The sequence below is a fragment of the Geospiza fortis genome, unplaced genomic scaffold, assembly GCF_000277835.1.
Source record: "Geospiza fortis unplaced genomic scaffold, GeoFor_1.0 scaffold732, whole genome shotgun sequence".
Taxonomy (NCBI): domain Eukaryota; kingdom Metazoa; phylum Chordata; class Aves; order Passeriformes; family Thraupidae; genus Geospiza; species Geospiza fortis.
Genome location: NW_005054477.1, coordinates 843,300 through 863,353, shown reverse-complemented (window position 1 = coordinate 863,353; position 20,054 = coordinate 843,300). Strand labels below are relative to the sequence as shown.

The following is a 20,054-nucleotide window of genomic DNA, read 5'->3' as shown; positions in this document are numbered from 1 at the left end:
TAATTAATATTTTATCAATTAATCATCATTCACAGGAGTGATTTATTATATGGTTTGCAAAATCAGATACTACATTGAATATAAACTACATTTGTTCTTATCAACTTTGTAACCAATATTACAAATTCAAATATCTGCTGTCATAGCAAAATCCACTGCAAATAAAAATCCAGCATGAAAACAAACATTTCTAAGGACTTCTTGAATGATAAGGCTGTGATTAATATATAAACATGGAGAAACCTGCAGTACTTAAAACAGCTTTGGAAAGGCATCACCATTTGAAGCCTACAGCTCTCAATATTCTGAAAAATCTAGTCTTAGATGTTCTCCAGCCCTTAAGGACAGAATTCTGTATGGTCTTTACAAAAAGTCAGCAATGAAGCAAAATTTAAAAATTCATGTTTTGTATATTTATATTTTTGCCCCATTTATTAAAGAAGAAAGTTCTTAAGGGAAATTGATTATGCTATGTTTCAAAAATAAATTTATCATTAAAATCAAATTGTTTTTCCCTCTATAAATAGCATACTCCTCACCAAAACTTCACCTGACATTTGACTGTTATTTTTTTCATTTATGACCAGTATGTTCACACTTATGAAGACATACCCAACAGAACTCATTATGATCAATTTAGATGAGCTACTGAAAAATGCAAACATTGCTCAAGCTCAGAAGGTTTCCCAGGAGCTGATGGGCAGAATACATCCATCCAGTGAAAGTGAACCTCTCAGACCTTGGTTCTCCAAGATGATGTGATACTGTCAGTTGCAAAGCAGAGACAGAAGGCATCAACAGAACAGTTAAGCACAGAAAAAGATAGAGAACAACTGGTCATGGAACAGCTTCAGCCATTCTCCTTGCAGCTGAGTCCAATACCTACTGTGACCAAACCAGAGGAGATGGCAACTGTTGCCCACCCTGGTGTTGAACCTCAGTGAATGTCATAAATGACTGCTATGGATCCCAGGAAACTGAACGTGAGAAAGTCTGCTGTTGGTACAGTAAGGAGAAGAAAAAGATCTACAATAAGGAAAACCTTTGTTTCTCACTAGAAATAAAAGGAATGAGAAAAATCCAACTTTCATTTTAAGGTTACCAAAATATGAATATATTTTCTAACATTTTTGTTTGTATAATTGCCTGTGCCATGGTACATGCAAAAATTATCCTGCATACCATGTTTTGATATCAATAAGCATGTAACTTACAATAAGCAATACTTACAAGAAAAGCCTCTGAGCTTTTTTCCCCTATTTTGTGTAATCTGAGACTTAGGATATTGTCACTAGCTACATCTCTTCTTAAAGGACAGATAGCTTAATTTCTGTGGTGTTGGCCATCACATCCACAAAGACAGCATCATTGTTAAACTTGCAAACATAATCATAAACATAAGATTTTTAGATGAATGACAAAATATTGCCAAAACAATGTTGATAAAGATTGTATATATATATATTCCACAACTCTTTGAGACTGAAAAAAATGCATTTAAATAAAAAATACCTTTTTTTTCCCTTGTAAATTAGGAAGTACTTTGGTACATGTTGCAGTACGGGGCTTTTCTGAATATTTCAATGGCATTTCCTTTGAGTTTGCCTACTGTGTGTTTTTAATACTGGACAAATTTAGCTCTAATACAGACATTGATGAGAGAAACTTCTTGAGAAATGAGGAAGAAGGAGACTTGTAAAAGCTGCAGTTTGAATAAGACTTTAAAAACAGCAAATGCAGCCTCTTTAACTAACATTAAAAATGATCTAATTTCAACTGTATTTGTGCTATTCCAGTGGCATTTTTGTGATGCCACTGGAATAGAGTTAATTCATTATACAACTATTTTGTATTAGAAGTTTTAGCTTTATAAATATTAATTATTTGTACTGCTCCTCACTTTTACTATTCTTATTTGAAAATATAAAGCTTCTGGTCCAAAAAGCATCTGTATGTAGTACTTGTAGGCACATTTTAGTGGTGAAGTTGGCAGTGCTGAACTAATGGTTGGGCTCCATGATCTTAGATCTTCATGATCTTCTTCAACCTTAATGATTCTATGATTCTACGAAAAAGTTCCATCAGTAATCAAACTAAACCAGAAATTTATTAAAAGAAAAATATGGCTAAAAGAAAAAAAACCCAACAACTTATTTTTTAAAAAGTATTCCTAGCTAGCAAGATTGCAAGATTATGTTCTGTTGCATATGACAGAAATTTTATTTTGCAAAGGAACTCGTAATTTTTAAAATGCCAGTTTGTTTATAGAAGAAATAAAGATATCTAAATTATAAAAAAAATGGTTTCACAAAGCAGAAAAGAAACATGGTTGACTAAGCTCCATAATATGCATTTCAATTTTATATTTTCAAAATGAAACATTATATTTGTATCCAGAAAAATTGCTTACAGACAACTTTATCCTCCTTTTTCTATCTCTCTGGGCTGTGTTTTGTGACATGTGTTAGAATTATGATGCCAATCAACACAATATTAATATTTACCCAGTTATTCAACTGAAGAACATGATCATTCCTCCGTAATCATAAGAAGGTTGTAATAAGGGTATATATATATATGTGTATATATATATATATATACATATACATATACATATATAAAATTAATTTCAAATGTATGCCAATTTACAACATGATAATGGGTTCATACAGACCACCTCTGTGTAAAACTGGGCATTACAAGATGACAATTAGCTACTGACAAACTGCATGTGTTAAACCTCCAAAATTTCTAGGCATCCTTTTTAGAACAGCTAACTGCTATTGCACATATCAGTAGTCAATACTACAAGACAGTTTCTCAGGGAAAGTCAGTTTCTGTAAAACACGAGCAGTCAGTTTATTCTTTAAAAACAATTTGAAGATATTTCAAAATATTACTGAAAAAATGCTTTGAAGAAAAAAAAAAGGCTTTATGATTCCTTAAATCACACTTTGAGACTCAAACATCTAAAAATGTTTCAATAATGAAGTCACTTTTTTTTTTTCTTAAGGATACCAGAGCTCTAAATTCAATTGATATCTATGATTTGCCCTGAACCTGAAAGGAGCCTACAAAAGGGATAGAGTGAAAATATTTATAAGAGCATGGACAGGATAAGGCAAAACGGCTTCACACTTACTGAGGGCAAATTTACATTAGATATTAAGAAGGAATTCCTTATTATGAAGTTGTTGAATCACTGGCACAGGTAGCCCAGAGGAGATGTGGATGTCTCATCCAGGGAAGTCACAAGGCCAGGTTGGATGGGGCTTTGAGCCACCAGGTCTAGTGGAAGGTGTCCCTGCCCATGGCAGAGGTGTTGGAATGAGATGAACTTTAGGATCCTTTCCATTACAAACCATTCTATGATTCTATGATTTCCCATGGATTATTCTACTGCTTGTACTGAATAAGAACTTTAGCCTTTTCATGGCTTCAGGGACTTATTGCTGCCTTTTCTTTTTTTAAGTGAAAAACAGGATAGCAAAAATTGCTTATCTACTATTGCAAAGCTAGAAGAGTTAGTAACTACCATTTCCACAGAATTGAATATAAAATGACAGTAGTTTGTCAAGTGCAGAAAGGTTTTCCTTTGCATCCCTAATTAAAAACATACCTAGCTGAAATCCTCCATATGATTCTACCCTGAAATACACATAAATTATATTCTTCAATGTGTACATGTTGTCTTTTACCTAGTGAAATGGAAGCAATGTGTGATATCTAAATTGGCATCACCTCTTCCACTTCTATCACACGCTCTCTTGGGAAGAGCTGTGTCTAGCAGTGTTTGATGAACAGCACAGAAAGCACTGAAGTACTTCAATAAAGAAAAATTAAAAATAAATCAGAGTTAATTTTACTAAGCACAAGCTAGGTGAGAAACCATCTTTATTTTTAATGCTGAACAATTTGAAATAGGATTTTCCCAGACCTCCTTTTTGTTTGGTCCAAAGGGTAGGATTTCTGGCTATGTTACTCTAAGCATAATTCAGGGATTCCCTCAGTACAATCATACATCATAACTCTTGATATGATCAAGAGCAGTAAACATAACATGTGATAGGAGGTTTATTTCAGGCAGGAGACTTGGTTTATAAAAATAGTATTTTCCAAAGCAAAATTTCTGAATTAGAATATTTTTATGTCCAGATATCTTAATTATCCCCAGGAAATACATAAAACAAAATCAACCAAATCCTTGACCTTTTTGACTACGATTATTTGAAAACATAATTCTGGCAAAGGTTAAATACTTTCCCTAAGCCTACTCCTACTCTCGTGGCCGCATTTCTCTTCACAGAGAAAAGCAAGGCACAACTTCCCAAGGATATTTTCTGGGAATCCCAGCGAGGAACCTCAGAGAAAGAAAAAACAATTCTTATCTCATTTGCTGCTCCTCTTGTTGTGCTCATGTGGAATGTGTTCTGGAGATTGTTTAGCCAAGGTTACCAATTGCATCCATATGTGTGTGTCAGGACTGTCAGGAGACAGTCACAAGATTTTGTGGAGTTGAGTGCTTGTGCAGTTTCAGTTTAGATGTATTGTAATATAGTATAGAATAATATAGTATAACAAAGTAATTAATTAGCCTTCTGATATCAATGGAGTCAGAGGCATCATTTTTCCCTTTGTCAGGGTTACCCTGAGTTTACAATATACCTTCCTAACATACTACTTTCATAACATAATAATCAGCACCTAATTTGCAGTGCTGATACAAAACCCCTTAACTTTTCATTTCTCAATGCATGCTATTCTCGTCAGCTGATAAAGTGACTTGACCTCTAGTACATGCTATCATAAACTCACCCAGTCCTCTGACTTGAGAGCCCACAAGTACCCTACCTGAATGTACTTGTCTATATGAGATAAAGCAATTAAATAGTAAAAAGATGTAAAGATTGCATACTTTCATGTACCATGTTCAGGTATTGCAAAGTATTCCTAAAATTTATATTATATTTTGTTATTGCAAAGCAATGTACATGTTACTCTCTCAGATTATTCCCTTTTGAGATTGAGAACTGTGAAAACACTCCAACAATTAATCTTTGAGGTCTGAAGAGTCAAGAGATCAAGGTAAATAAATCTGAGATATTGGAAAAATTATTGAACAGGAGCTTTGCCTTAGTTTCAAATGCTTAACTGCTTGAGACTTAAAAACAGACAAGTAACCTTGAAATGTGCATGTAGAGCATAGGACTAACTAGTGAACCTTTCACTCAATGGGAGTCATTGATTTTATCATTTAGAATCAGTTTGTAAAGAGAATAACAGTAAAACAGCAAGGAGAGGGTCTGGATTCTAAGGTGGAGAGAGAGAAGTGGGAGGGAGAAAAACACTTACTGGTTTTTCTCGCACTGCTTCCACGTGGTCAGTTCCTGGCAAAGGTGCTGTTTGAACAGGAATTTCTGCTTCCTGAGCTTTTTCAGCTTTCGAAACCTCTTGTGAAATCCCAGTTGTCAAATCCTCCTTCTTAACATCTTCTTGCTCCTTAGCCTGCAGCCCCTTATAAGGTGCTTCAACTTCTGCTTTCTCTTCAGCAACATGGCCTTTAATCTCAGCTGTAATTTTTTCCTTTTTGTCTTCTGGATGTGGTGTGCTCTTTTCTGGGAGCACAGTTTCTTTATCTTCTTCCAATGTGCTTAGGGGTATTTTTTGATCTGCAGTTGTTGTTGCAGGAATTTTATCTGCTGAAGGTGTCTTAGAGAGTTTCCCTCGCTGAAGTTTTGTTTCTTCTTTTTGACCTTCCTCTTGGATTTTATCCACCGATGAAGTTTTCTTTAATTTTTCATGTTGAAGTTTTATATCTTTCTGAATTCCATGTTGGATTTTATCAACTGAAGCTGCCTTTGGCAATTTTACCTCCTGAAGTTTTGTATCTTCCCTCTGAGCTGCAGGTTGGATTTTGTCAGCTGACAGTGCCTTTGCCATTTTCATCTGTTGGAGTTTTTGGTCTTCTTTCTGAACTCCCTGTAAAATTTTGTCAGCTGAGGGTACCTTTGCCAATTTTGCCTCTTGAAGTTTTATGTCTTCCTTCTGAACTCTCTGCAATATTTTATCAGCTGAGGATGTTTTTGCCAGCTTTGCTTCTTGAAGCTTTTCATCCTCCTTCTGAACTTCCTGCAAAACTCTGTCATAGGAGGCTGTCTTTGTCAATTTTGTTTGCTGAATCCTTGGGTCCTCCTTCTGAGAGGCTTGCTGGATTTTATCAGCTGAGGGTGTCTTGACAAGTTTTCCTTGTTTAGGTTTTGCATCTTCCTTTTGAATTCCTTGCTGGATTTTATCAGCTGACAATGTTTTTTCCAATCTCCCCTGCTGAAGTTTCGGAGCTTCCTTCTGAACGCCTGGTTCTTCTTTTGGCTTTGCTGCTGCTGGAGTGGGTGGTGTGGAAGTCTTCTGAGGGGATTGGGAGACAGCAGGCACAGGACGTTTCTGAGGAGGAGCAGGTGGTTTGGATGTTGGTTGTGAAGGGCCTGTTTTCAGAAGTGGCACCTTGCCCATATCTCCAAGTTGTCCTGACATTGCCCTTTGAGTCTGGCAGTTTAAGCACAGCCATTCCTGTACCTGTGACACAAAAAAACATATGAAGTTACTTATTTGAAAAAGTAACAATAAAATCATACAGTATTTTCAGCTGATACAGTTAAATTCTTTCCATCTGAATGCTATGCATCCTGGTAAGTTATTTATTTTCTTTCCTGCTCTTGCAGGAAGCTCCATAGCACCATTCCAGAAATGGAGCATATCAGGTTCCAGACAGCCAAGATGAACAAATATAAAAAAGGCACTGTGAAAACTAACAGCAACAACATTTTTCCAAAGTATTGATGACCTATATGTGCAAAGTTTGCTGACATATTTATAACATATATTTCTTTCTAAAGCCTCTATAATCTACCCTTAGGTCCCTATAATTTTGCTAGCCTGAGAAAAAGGGACCCAACTGGCACTCATGGCTGTGTTTCTCTCAGGAAATTCTCTCTTGAGGTTTTGTACAGGTATCTGTATAAATTCATTATGGCTGTAACTCAACAGGAAGATCACCTCTCTGCTCACTTTACTGCTAAATCCCTGCTGCACACTGGCTCATTTTACTTTTCTTCCCAAAAAATCCGAAAAAGGACAAGTGCTTCTATCTGTGCAAAAGATTTCCTTGCCAGTTGCCTAGCTACTACATGAGAGGAGTAATCACACTGTTTCCAGTGGGATTTAGTTCATAGTTCCTTTAAAATAGCAAAAGAAAATTTTAAGCACAGAAAGGCACCAAAAGGAAAGAAAAAAAGTCTCTTCTGGATACTAGAATAGCTAATGAAGGTTTACTTCACTAGTGCAATATGAGCTTCACTGGTGCATAAGTGGTATATAATGTGCAATAAAATCTACATTTAAAAATAGCTGATCAGCAATTTTTATAAGTGATATATAAATTACAAGAAACACAGATGATATGACAAAAATCTTAAGTAAGAACAGCTCAAATGGGCTAGTTTTATGGAAATGTGACTAAGGAGAGGCTATTTAAAATTTTGGTTGAGACACAAGCAAAGCAAAAATATATGCATTATCATTCAGGTCATTAAAAAATTGCCTTGTGTATTTATTATTCTACTTTTATAGAAATGACCAAACTAGTGAGTATCCTAGTAATTGACACAAAACCATTTAATAATAGTACCCCATAATATTTCCCCAATAAATGCAGTTTATCAGCTGAATCAGTAGTCTCCCCTAACACTTACTATATCCTTTGCAAATCCAAGATGAATGTGGCTCTATATCAGACTATTAATTATAATTTAGGTTTAAATTATTTTCTGTTGAAAAAAGCATTTAAACATAATCCTCCAGGATCTATTATTCTCCTCCTTAGGAGTTAAAGTATTCCAACTACACATCATTTGTTGAGGAAGCACTCATTAAGAAGTAAAATTTATTTTTTTTTTATGAATGTTCAAAATTTAACTCAGTTTTTCTTGCAAATATTTCTTTTAGATGGGGTTATCTGGAATTCTTAGCACAGTTTCCTCTCTTTTCCTAGAAAACAGTATTGGAAGCCATACATATGTCGTGTACTGTCTTTTATAAACTGAAAATAGAAGCAATGCTCCAGGAAAAAAAATCTGCCCCACAGAAAATCATTATATAATTATTAGAAGTCTGAAATTGATTAAAAATGCCAGATAAAATGTAGCATAAAAAGACTACTGAAAAACAGATCCAATTTCATAATAGCTTTGATTGTTTTCTCATAAAGTTTGTGAATATCAATATAAAAAACTTGGCAAAATAATTATCATAGTTATTTTTTTAATTTATTGGAGGGCTGAAAAGATTTTAAACTCACAAAAAGGGGGTAGATTTTTCTTTATCCATTCAGCCTGAAAAATGCTCATTTCCTAATGTAAGCAAAAATAATGCCATTATTGTTTGTGCTAATATAGCTTAAGTCAGCACAGGACATGAGAATAAGACAGTGCTTAAATGTATTAAGCTTTTCAGAATCTAGCCTTAGCCATCTTTAATTACATAAAAACATAATGAAGGGGCTTCTGCCATGAAATAATCCATAGTTCAACAAATTACTGGTATATAGATATTGTTTATGAACATGATAACTTATACTTTAAATTCACATGTTCTTTTCACAGATTGCAACATTTGTTTGACCTATTCTATTTTTATTTCCCTATATCCATGTCCAGTTTCTAGGGCCTCTATGTTTGTTTCTTTTCTTTCTACATTTGGGGTACATCTACACTTGGCTCTCCTCCTGTTGATGCAGATTCCATCTTGTACCTCCCAGCTGCAGCCTACTCACTGCTCATACACTTGCTCCTTCTCAGATTCATCATCACTTCCCTTTCCCTCATTTAAATCCTTCACAGACTCTGTTCTCTGGATGCCTATAAGAACTTCAGCAACTTTAGTAACAGTATTAAGTGTTTAGTTACCCTGTCACTGTTTCCTCTACTTGCTGTCTCTATTTAGTGTCTTTTCTCTGGAGTAAATTTCTGCAACTCAAGGACTATGCTTTGTGCTGAGCACATGGTAGAACTCTTAAAAAGGAAAATAATGACAACTAACATGAAGAAAGGGATTTGATGATTAGCAGATTGGCAAAATGCACTAAATCTTATCAAAAGAGGGAACTCCCAGACTTGCCTCTCTGCCATAATGATGAATGTGATAGTAGGGAAATAACCTGGAATTGTCCAGATATCCAGATTTAATGAACCTTGTCATTTTCCTCTTGGACTTCTTCTATATCTGCATCTATTTACCACTTTGTTTTTTCGTGCTGTATAAGCACTGCACATACCACTCCCAAAGCTATGTGTTTCATATGATGGCTTTTCATTACCATGTAGATATTTGGTCACAAAAGAATGTACAAAAATCATCTTATAGCACCAGGCCTCCAGCTCCTGATTCTCTGTCAGAATGGTTCTCCGTAAAATCAAATTTTGTACCATGAAGTCATATGCCTCAGTCTTAGACTTGTCTTTTCCTCAGTTAACCTCATGCCCTTAATGCAAGCTTTTCCCTAAGGCTACCTCTTCAGTTAGCCTGTCAACCCAAATTTATTAGGACTTGGGAAATGGACATCATCTTCTTTTAGCAGTCTTCACTAGATAAATCTTCTTAGTTCTTTACAGAATTCTTCACACCCTTTGGTCCCTGAATTGGCCATAGACATTATGATTGGCAGTGCAAGTGATACAAGTGCTTTAATACCCTGAATCCACAGCTCTCCCTGGTTTCAGCAACCCTTACAACCCAATATTGCTGGGCAGAGCAAAACAGCTCTGTCACAATGTTCTCCTCACACGGTTTTGTAATAAACAAATGTCATTATGAAAAGGGCACACGTCTAACATTCATTGTGAATGTCAGTTTTTCAGTCATCAAGCAAGAGCTCTGCCCTGCTTGTTACAGAATGGCCCATTCTGCAAACTAAAGGAGTGAAGGAACTCTTGAAAGGCTCAGCTCAGAGTTTCAGGTGTCTGATTCAAGGACTAGGCTGGTACAGAATAGCTGAGAATCCTCATCTCAGTTTTATTGAGAAAAAAGCTGCTGAGATGGTATTTTAGAGAAAACCAGGTGATATAAGAAGACTGAAAAAAAAAAAGAGTAAAACCACATAGTGTCATAGCGAGAAAAATTCAGGAAGAAATATACTGACATGAAGAGGTACAAAGCCAAAAGGAAAATACAGAGAAGTGGATGGTAACAACCCAGCAAGTGCAAAGGTTGGCTGGTATGTTCCAAGGAGGTGGAGAAGTTGCTACTTGCTGACCTGACTGATGACTGTCTGGCCAGCAGACACTACCAAAAGGGCTCACTGAGGTGGTGAATATGTCAATATTAACAGCTCTTCCTTGGTATCTGTCTGCTGTGTGTGTTCATCCACAAATTGCTCTGTACTCCTCAAGTCTGTGCATCCTCCTTGCTGAGTTTGCTCTGCCTGTGGTAGACACTGCCTGAACAAAATGCAGAGAGGGAAGGCTACATTCCCAAATAGAATGGGAATGCTGGCCTCAGCCGTTCTTTGGGATGTGTGATCTACAAATTCAAATCCCACACAAACTGAGGACTTAGATCTCCTACCTCTAGAAGAAATATTCAAATTGCTAAATCTACATATAAAAAGTTACCACCTATGCCACATAGATTGATAGAGAAACATAAATATTCAGAGTATGACCACAGAGATTGTAGATCTGGCAGAAGAAAAAAATACAAAAATAAAATACTAAAATCTCACATTTTCTCTATCCAAACAGTGTTAGGCAGGCAGGAGGTAACTGTCTAAATGAAGCCAGTTTGGCAGAGACAGGGTCCACAGTGAAGCCTCTATGGCATCCAGAATTAGAAAAAATGCAGATAGGTTTTCACAGAAATAGTGTCCGTGGAGGTCACAAGCAGTTTTCCAGGCTCATTCTCCTGAATTTACACATCAATTTTGTCTAAAATGTCACTTAGGAACTTAAACTTATTTTTGGATTCCACCTCAAGTGGAGAAATGATGTGCAAACAAATGCTTAGTCAGATGGTTGATTTTTGGAGAAAAGGTTAGAAAAATGTGGCTAATTTAACCAAGGGAAATGAATCTCACAAATATGACTTATATGGGAGGAAAGGTATATTGGCTGCAAACCAAATGGATATTAATGGTCCATGGACAAATTTAGCTTAAAATTAGGACACCTTCCTTGCCAGTAGTAATTTGAAGTTTGGAGTATATTACAGTAGGAGTGTGGTACAGAGAAACACAGTTAATTTCAACATATGATGTGACTGCCAACAAAATCACTCAATGATTCATGAAATTCTACCAGTTTTAAAAACTGCATTTCTGTAATAGTAATCATGAGCAGAATGCATTATATCATTAGCATGAAACAGATTCACAGAATTTAGTCGACTTTAAGCATCAAGGTGTCTTTAAGCCACTAAAGAGAGATCATAGAAAACCCCAAAAACTGGTTCAGATGAAATTACAGCATCACATTAAAAAAATAAATTGTAAAAATTCCCTGGAGAATAAAGAATTTTTCAACAGGAGGAGGAAGGTATTACCTTTTCAGTTTCAGAATATGTTTTTTTTATTTGCTAAAGTTGCAACCAAGATGAAATTGTTTTCTGAAAAATGCAAAAAAAATTACCATCTTTTATCTTTTTCTCAAAGTTTCAGTATGTGATTGAGGAAGATTAAGTTATCTCAGCCTGCCATTATTGTTACTAATTGATATGTTTAGTTGTAAGCTGCCACAACTATGAAATAAGTAATTTTCAATGATCTCTTTTTTCTTCCACACCAAGTGATAAAGTTGTAAATATTGTAGCAGATTGCCAGAAAACTACACAGGAATTGGTGTTTCTCCCATGTGTCAGGAATTATCAGCTCCTTAATTTAATAGTGTTGGGACTGCTGAATATTTCACTCAGTTATGTACAGATGAAATACAGAGTATGACAACACAAAGATGACCTACTTCTTCAAGTGACGACAATTCTGAGAAGTGTATACCCTTACCTTACTTCAAGATACATCTCAGCACCTTCAGAAAGAGCTCAAGTTTTGTGTTTTTTCAGCAACTGCTCTGTTGTATGGGAAATTTTATTTTAGCCATTAAATTTAATATATAATAGGATTTTTATGTGTATAGTGTCTGTGTACACTTTAATTTCCCTTAGTTATTTTACTGAAATCCCTTAGAGGCTTAGAATTATGCTGTCAATGCACAAAAATGTATCCCTAGTGTATATATACACCATTACTGATGCAAACAAACCAAAACTGTGGAAAAATAACTTTTTTATTGAGGAGAGGCTAGCATCAGTGTAATTGTTTTTACTCTGCATCTAACTGCACTGTGATAAGTTCGTTGCTTTTTTCATGCATCATTATAACAAGATGACTAAAAGCCCTCCTGTATTTGTACTGGCAAGCTGTAGGGTTGCTGTTGCCCAAAACAAAGGCATGATCCTTCCTCCTCAGTTTTACACAGAGAAATTCCCATCAAGCACTCTAGTACTCCTGGTGACCACTTCTTCTGTTAGCATGGCAAAAACAAACCCAGTGAAGGAAAAAAAAAAAACCAAAACCCTAAAAAACCAAAAGTGTAAATGGGCATCATTCAAAGGCCAACCTTTTGTTTATAAAACATTTAAAATATATTTCAATTTTGACTTCTACAATGAAGTACACATGAAAATCAGCTTTCTCTCCTTCCATGTCAGTGACTATACAGTCGTCTTATTAAGCAGTCTTGTAATCTGCAAATTCCATCTCAGAGGGGCTTCTGGATTATTTTTGGTTTCTCATTTCACTGACAAAAGCCACTGCATTTAGAGAATTTGCTGGCAGGATAAGAAGATAATAGTTACATTCATAAACATATTTCAGTGTATATCTGACAACCAGAGTCAGATAAAAATTGTTGCAGCGACATTCCCTTTCACAGGTTCTTTTAAGGAAATTCCCAGTTAGATGACTAAAATGATTTCTGGTTGCTTGCATATGTGACAAATGACCACACAGTTGTGCATTAGTGAATAGCAGCATCTGACCTCTATTAATGCTATTCTTAACTTGCTTTGATAGAATTCTAGTTCTTAAAGATTGCTGTAGATTCTATAGACAAAGAAATCCAAGGCTGTGTTAGTGCCTGAAGTCATAATTTTATGGTAAAAATACAGTTTTATTAAATAGTTATTTTATAAACCCGTTTAGTCAGAGCGTTAAAAATGTTAGGCTATTGTAATCCTTCTTGGCTATATGTAGCTATTGAGAAGCCTCACTATGCTCCTTTGTACCCTTTATTACAACAATCTCAAAGAATAACAGTTTTCTGTGCCTCCTAGCAGCTGAATCATGATTTCCCACAAACTGGTCAGCAGAATACGTGAGTGTTCCCATCCCACCATTGCTATTATTTGTTCTGAACTGACAAAATGTCTCGTGTCACAGATGGCACTAAAACAACAAACAACACCATTCCCTGAAGATTCTGTGGTCTATTCAATTCTGTGTTCAATGCTGACCTTTTACAGACAGTATAGAGAAAATTGTTTCTGTTCAAAAACCAGATCTTTGCTATGGAACTAGGTTCCATAGCAAAAAGGAGAACTGTTACTTTTATTATACATTTCACAATATGTATTTAGTTATAAACTACAAAAGCAATCTTTCTACCTGAACCTTAATAGATCATATATATAAATACCTTAACCATTCTTTCTAAGAACTTTTTATTTTGGTCATCCCCAATAGAATATACATCATTGCTCTTAAAAGCCATTCTGCATTTTGTTTGCTCTTGCAAATCAGACCATCCTAAAAATAACATGTCCAGTTCACCCCAAAAATATGCTTTGTAAAACCAATAAGACATACTGAAATATGTCTTTTTTGTCCATTTTTACTTAATAATGCATTAATTTTTTAATGAAGAAGAATCACTATGCTTCAAGTGAAATACTATCAACTGAGGTATAAATACTTAAAGAAAAAAAGCTGATTTTTAATTTTTTTTTAAGTCCTAGCTCCATCCAGTCTTATCTAACCTAAATTGTAAATACTTAACTGAGGACCTAAATTTATGACCCTGGCCACTCAGATTCACTCAGCAGGCTATGGGACCTTCTCTCCAGATATGAACAGTGTTGGTGGTCTGACTATTGTATCAATTCCTGATTAGGGAGAGAGCCTGCAGCAAGCTGTGTTCCACACAGACCTGCCTTCAAGGATGAATGTGACATTTGCTCAGAGCCTACACTAAAGTCCAAAGATTAACTTTTCTCAAAATAGCAGCCCAAGAAAAGACCTAAATCTGTAATCTGATATTTAAATAAATGGTCTGATATTCAAAAATCTCTAAATACCTGAAGACAGTTCCACTGACTCTTTTCCACTTTTCAGTTTGTCTCTTCTGTTTGAATTTTTTAATCAGAATCACAGCGTACATATCTGTTGTATCAGTTATTTATAATTTACATGGCTTTATAATTTCAGTTCATTAGCAATGGTTTGCATATAATGTTTGCTTTCAGTGTCATGTGAAAGATATCTGAATCCTTTAAGGTGCCTGAAAAATTAGGGAGACAGGCAAAAAAAAAAGCTTACAAAAAAATGGGGGATAATTTATGGTCAAGGCAACAGTTTATTCTCAATGAAGAAAATACAGGTCCAGCAGAAAGGGAAGGAAGGTCCCTTACCTGGCTTTGGACAATTGTATTAATTATTAGCTACAGATACAGGAAGAAGTTTGCATGTAACGATTTTCTGATCCGCTGGCAGCTGCCATGGCAGTAAAGAGATAAAAGAAATAAACAAAGGAAATAGATCTGACACCTGTGCAGAATGACCGTGGCTTTGTGTGATATGGTACGTGCTGAGAAGCACACAGGCCTTCCAGCAGCTTCTGCAGCTCTTCCCAAGGGACATCTCTCCTGAACACCTAAAATGAGGAGGTGAAAACCAAACAGACCTCCCCGCAACAGGCAGCGTGCAGACAGGGCAGAGCACCACAGCACAGAAAAGCCTCTGTCTGGTTTTGCAACACGAGCAGAATAACACTTTATCAGCAGGTGTGACCATTTCTACTGATAACAGGCAAATTCCCAAGCCCTGAGGCAAAGTCTGGGGAAAGGCAAGGGGAGAGATGAGGTGCAGGTGCAAAAGGGAAAAAACAAGCTTTTTTGTCTCTTGGCTTCATCCTCTTTTGAGGTTGCTGCTGATCAGCTCTCAGGGAGACTGCGGTGACACGTTTTAAGTGGCAATAATCTTTTCTGTATGTCCCTCTCATTGTTTTGACCTTGCACTTTCCTGCCTACAATTTTTCCTTTGTGCCACCACATAATGAAAATATTGGAAAGATTTTCTTAAAAAAGAATATGCCATTTGGTCAGCAGGGAAATCCTGTCAAAAATTGTAACTCAAAAATGTAAGCATGCTGTGTTCTCCCATAGTTTGGAAAATATGTACAAGAAGAATAAAAAATAAAATACTTTTTTTGGGAAACTTCAAACCAATATTCATTAAAAATTCTTCTCAGTATTTTGTACAGGAACAGGAGTGCAATCTGTTTAAAAGTATAACATACTGTGATGCTAGAGTATGACTTAAAGCAGATGTTTTCTTGGTATAATAAATAAATAAATAAATCCTAAATACTCCACATAATAAGCTTGGGTTTACTTTGAAAAGACACCATAAAATTATACAAAGAAAATACCAAATAATCTAAACCAATGTAAATCTGCCCAAAACAAAAATACTGCTAACTCTCAATTATATTAAATATAAAAGGAAAATACAGTTCTTAACTGCTAGGAAAACAAAACTAAACTAAACAAAACAAAACCACACCACCACCACCACCACCACCAAAACAAGAAAAAAAATACCCAAAACCAAAAAACCACAAAACAAAACAAAAATCCAAAACAAAAAACCTGTGAAATCTGAGGTTTTATTTTTCTGTCTCATTAGTGTCAAGAAATCTGTCATAGGTCCTTAGAAGCAAGGTAAAGGCCTCAAAATATTCAACTATAGTAGGAGTACTCCATTTCCCAGTGGGCTTCCAATTCAAATAATAGACACATTATGCTTGAAAACTATTAGTTTTATCCTTCTAAAAATAAAATTTTCTCATGTCTCAAAATACACACTGTACAATAGAGTGAGGAAAAAAACCCTACATAAAATGAAGTGCTTCCAAAATTATCTCCTAGCATTCCTTAGTTGCACTTTCACTTCTTTTTGCTGTCTTCAGAAGGCAAAAGAATCCTCTCAAATCAACTAGTCACCTCAGGTCTGATACTAATTACACAATTACTTATATAGTTTAGCTGATTCAGAATTTCTCCTTGATGAGAAGACAGAGGATCCTTCCATAAACTTCAAAAATATTTCAGGGAGAGGGCAAATCCATAATTGTTCCCTCATATTTGCATGAATGATACATAGACAGATATTCACACGCACACAGAGGTATGAAGCACACAGGAAGCCAAACAAAGTTTTATACATAGAGTTTTATGTCCAGAAGGGGCCATTATTCTCAACAGATTTGATTCTTTAATGACGAAATCCTTCTAGTTTCACAAAGAGTTTTCTATTCTCAATGTTTCAGCATTTCTTAGAAAGATAACCAAATTTATGGGGGGAACTTCTCTGACTTCAAAGATTTTTCTTCCAATAATTTCTCTATCCACTGAATTTTTTACGTGTTGGCTCTTAGATGGCATAAAAATACCAAAACAAATGCTAGAGAAGATATGAATTTTAATTATACTTATGTTATAAAGAACCATATTAAAACATTAAAAAATAATCTCTAAAAGAAGCCATGCAAGACCAAGATGCATGTGGTACAAGCTCAGCACCTTCCCACACCATGTGGCTGAACTGTAAATGGGAGTGATACTCACAGTCCCTTTTGGCAAAAAGTATCACAGTTACTTTGTCATGAAAATAGCTTGTGGTTTAAACTGCATAACACTCTACAACAATAATGCTAAAAATATAATAAATATGGCTCTACTGTGAAATAACACATTTGCCATTTGAATTTATTGTATTCTTCTTATTGTTATTATTATTACTATTACTACTATACCTAATGCATTCATACTTAATAGTTTTGTGCCTTATGTCACATTTGACAAACCTTATTCTTGTGGTTAATATTTGTATCATTCTTACAATGACAGCAGAAACTGTATAGAGCTTAACTTTTATCTTGAAAGCATGGCCTGTCTTGAACCATGTTTTAAAAGGGTATTTGATGCTCAAGTGTCCTTAGTAAAACTTCTAGATAGATTGAAAATCGTTGAAGAGTTTTAGAAATACATTAAAATACTTTTAATATAAAGAGTTCTTGAGTTCTGAAGTTAACTACTGTTTTTACTCTGTCATTTCAGAAGCACACATTTCTCTTTCTTTACTTCTAAACCCAAAATATTAACATCTGTCATAAAACCAAACAAAACTTTTAATTCTCCAAACCTTGGACTGAATTCTATATTTTCATCCCTTATTAAAAAACTCAAAATGGCAAAAAGTAACGCTTAACATAAATAACAAACAAACAAATAAGAGCAACATTCATTTGAAGTTTTATGTTTTCAAATGTGTTGCTGTTATTCAAAATAGACTGATCTTATTTCCTCATTAAAAGTCAATTTTCAAGTCTTAATTAAATTTGAAGCATTTGCCCAATCTTTGAAACACCCTTTTAAAGAACCTGTTTATATCATAAATAACATGATCTAATCCTCAGTCTTCCAGGATAAGTGATACTAATGTCAGCTTCTAATTAATTTAATTGTATGTTCTCTTATAAGTCAAGGACAAACATCTGGAGATAAAAATGACAGAGAAGTCAATAGCTCTCAGTGGTTTGATGAAAAGTGAAAAGTAAAAAAACCCAAAAATCACAAAATTAAAAATACTCCCAAAAAACCCTCCCCAAACCCCAAAACTTTCTGCTTATCTTTGTTCTCTGGGCTTTAAAAGCCCTCACATGGCCAATGGGATCCTGATGATTAAAGTGAAGTAAGGAGCTCAGGCAGGCAGCACCTCCACTGTTCTGTGTAACAATCCTCAGCAAAAATGTTACAACCACTTGTATTGTTCTTTTGTTCCTCTTCAGAGAGAGACCCATAGCTTTCTGTGACTCACAAGTTCTCCACTTACCTCAGGATACTCCTATAAGGAATGGTCTTAAATAAATAAAACAGCATTTTACAAAAAAATAAATAAGTCACAAAACAAAAAAAAAAAAACAACCCAAAACCAAAAACCAAAACAAAGCAAAAAACTGCAACAGGCTTTTTGTAAAACTGTTCAAAATAATTTTTAGATCTTGGTTTTGTGGCACCTGAAAAATTTAGCTCCTTCACTCTCACCTTTGTTCATAATTTATAAAACTAGGATATTATTTGGGTTTTTTTCTTCTAAAGAAATATATCTTTAGAATTGAAACTTATAGTTTTATTAAACTATATAGCTTAAATTAGGAATTTGCATTTGCATTCTATTTTTTAAATTGTATATATCATGTAAGCCAATTATAAAAAAAAACAAACTAAAACCAAACTTTTAGTAAAATATGCATCTGCCTGAGTAAAACAAAAAATAACCCCAATTATACTATAACTTGATAGACATTTTAAATAACCTCAGAAAGCAAGAGCCTTTGACAAAGTGGGTTATGAAGAGCTGCAGATATAAAATCATGAAGAGTGTATTGCAGAGATCATAACTGCAGATGTATGGCCCAGAGAATTCAAATTGCATCCTAAAACACATCAGAAATTATCATATCTGTATTATAGTCCATGTAATCAATTCCCAAGCTTTTGACACCAGAATAATATGCAGTCTGCTTGTAAAATGAACCATTTATGGAGCTCTTTTAAAAAAACATCTCTAGGCAATGAAGTGGAAAGTTCACATCTGTCTTCAAGGGCAGAACTGGAAGCAGTTTCCAGTGTGCAGAAGTGAAATTTTGTCCATCAAAGCAGTTAAAAATATGTCCTGCAATCATCTGCATTTAATATAAACACGGTACTTCAGAAATAATCTTTTTTCTTCAAAGATGGAACTTGGATGCAATAATTTTAATTATTCTGCAAAAACAACTAAGTAGACTTTTTTTTCCAAAAAATCTTGAGTTTTTACTGCTATGTTTTCAGATATGATGTACTATAAATTTAACATTGTGGAAAAGAAAATTGTGTAAAAGACATTTAATTGCACTGAAAGTGTTTATATTATGCTGGTATCTGAAAAAAAAAGTGTAAATAATAATTCACCTGACTGTACATTCCATAGTGATGTTTCGGAAGTGAATTCATACCCAAAATCCCTACCAAGATTCATAAAATTTGCCATTTTAAGCGATCTTATTCTTGATTGAACATTTACCTCTGTAACCAGTCTGACAGATTCGTTTTATTTTGCTTCATTCATTTATTAAGATTTTGCTTCAATCTCCCAGATTATGCTTCATTGACACTTAGAAAAAACATTATCCTCCAATGCTTCATTAGCTACTTCTCCATCATAGTTAAAAATGTACATTACAACTATAATGTATTATAGTAAGTGTGTAGCTCACTCAGATAGTACCAGCTCTTTTCAGTTCTCTCTAACAGAGTATTTGCCCAATTAATTCTTCATGGGACATTGCATCTTACAGAACTAATTTGTAGATGGTGCATAATATTACCAAAAAATTCCTTAGAAATGACTTATGGGAATAGCATTGCTGTCAATAATCATTAAAGAATTTAATTGGTAGTGTTGATCATGGAAGTAGGAAAAGAAAGCCATATCTGCAACAAAATTGAGGATTTTATTACAAAAGTTTATCTAGGAAATTGCAGAATAAACTGTGCTGAACACACGAAGACAGAGAAATAAGCCTGATTTTGCCAGGTTTTACGTAAAAGCACTCTCTGAATTAAACCAACAAACTACATGAACTAATTTAAAAAGCAGATACAAATAAAAGTAGGAAATAGTTTAAAAG

At 34.8% G+C, this 20,054-nt stretch overlaps 1 protein-coding gene across 1 annotated transcript in view; it reads right to left on the bottom strand.

Moving 5' to 3' along the window:
* The window catches only part of PCLO (piccolo presynaptic cytomatrix protein), a 347,313-nt gene that overhangs the window by 175,622 nt on the left and 151,637 nt on the right, over window positions 1–20,054 (bottom strand). Inside the window, exon 7 of the mRNA XM_031063010.1 lies at window positions 5,353–6,573. Within this exon, the coding sequence (XP_030918870.1) occupies window positions 5,353–6,573 (1,221 nt within the window). The remainder of the gene's footprint in view (window positions 1–5,352; window positions 6,574–20,054) is intronic.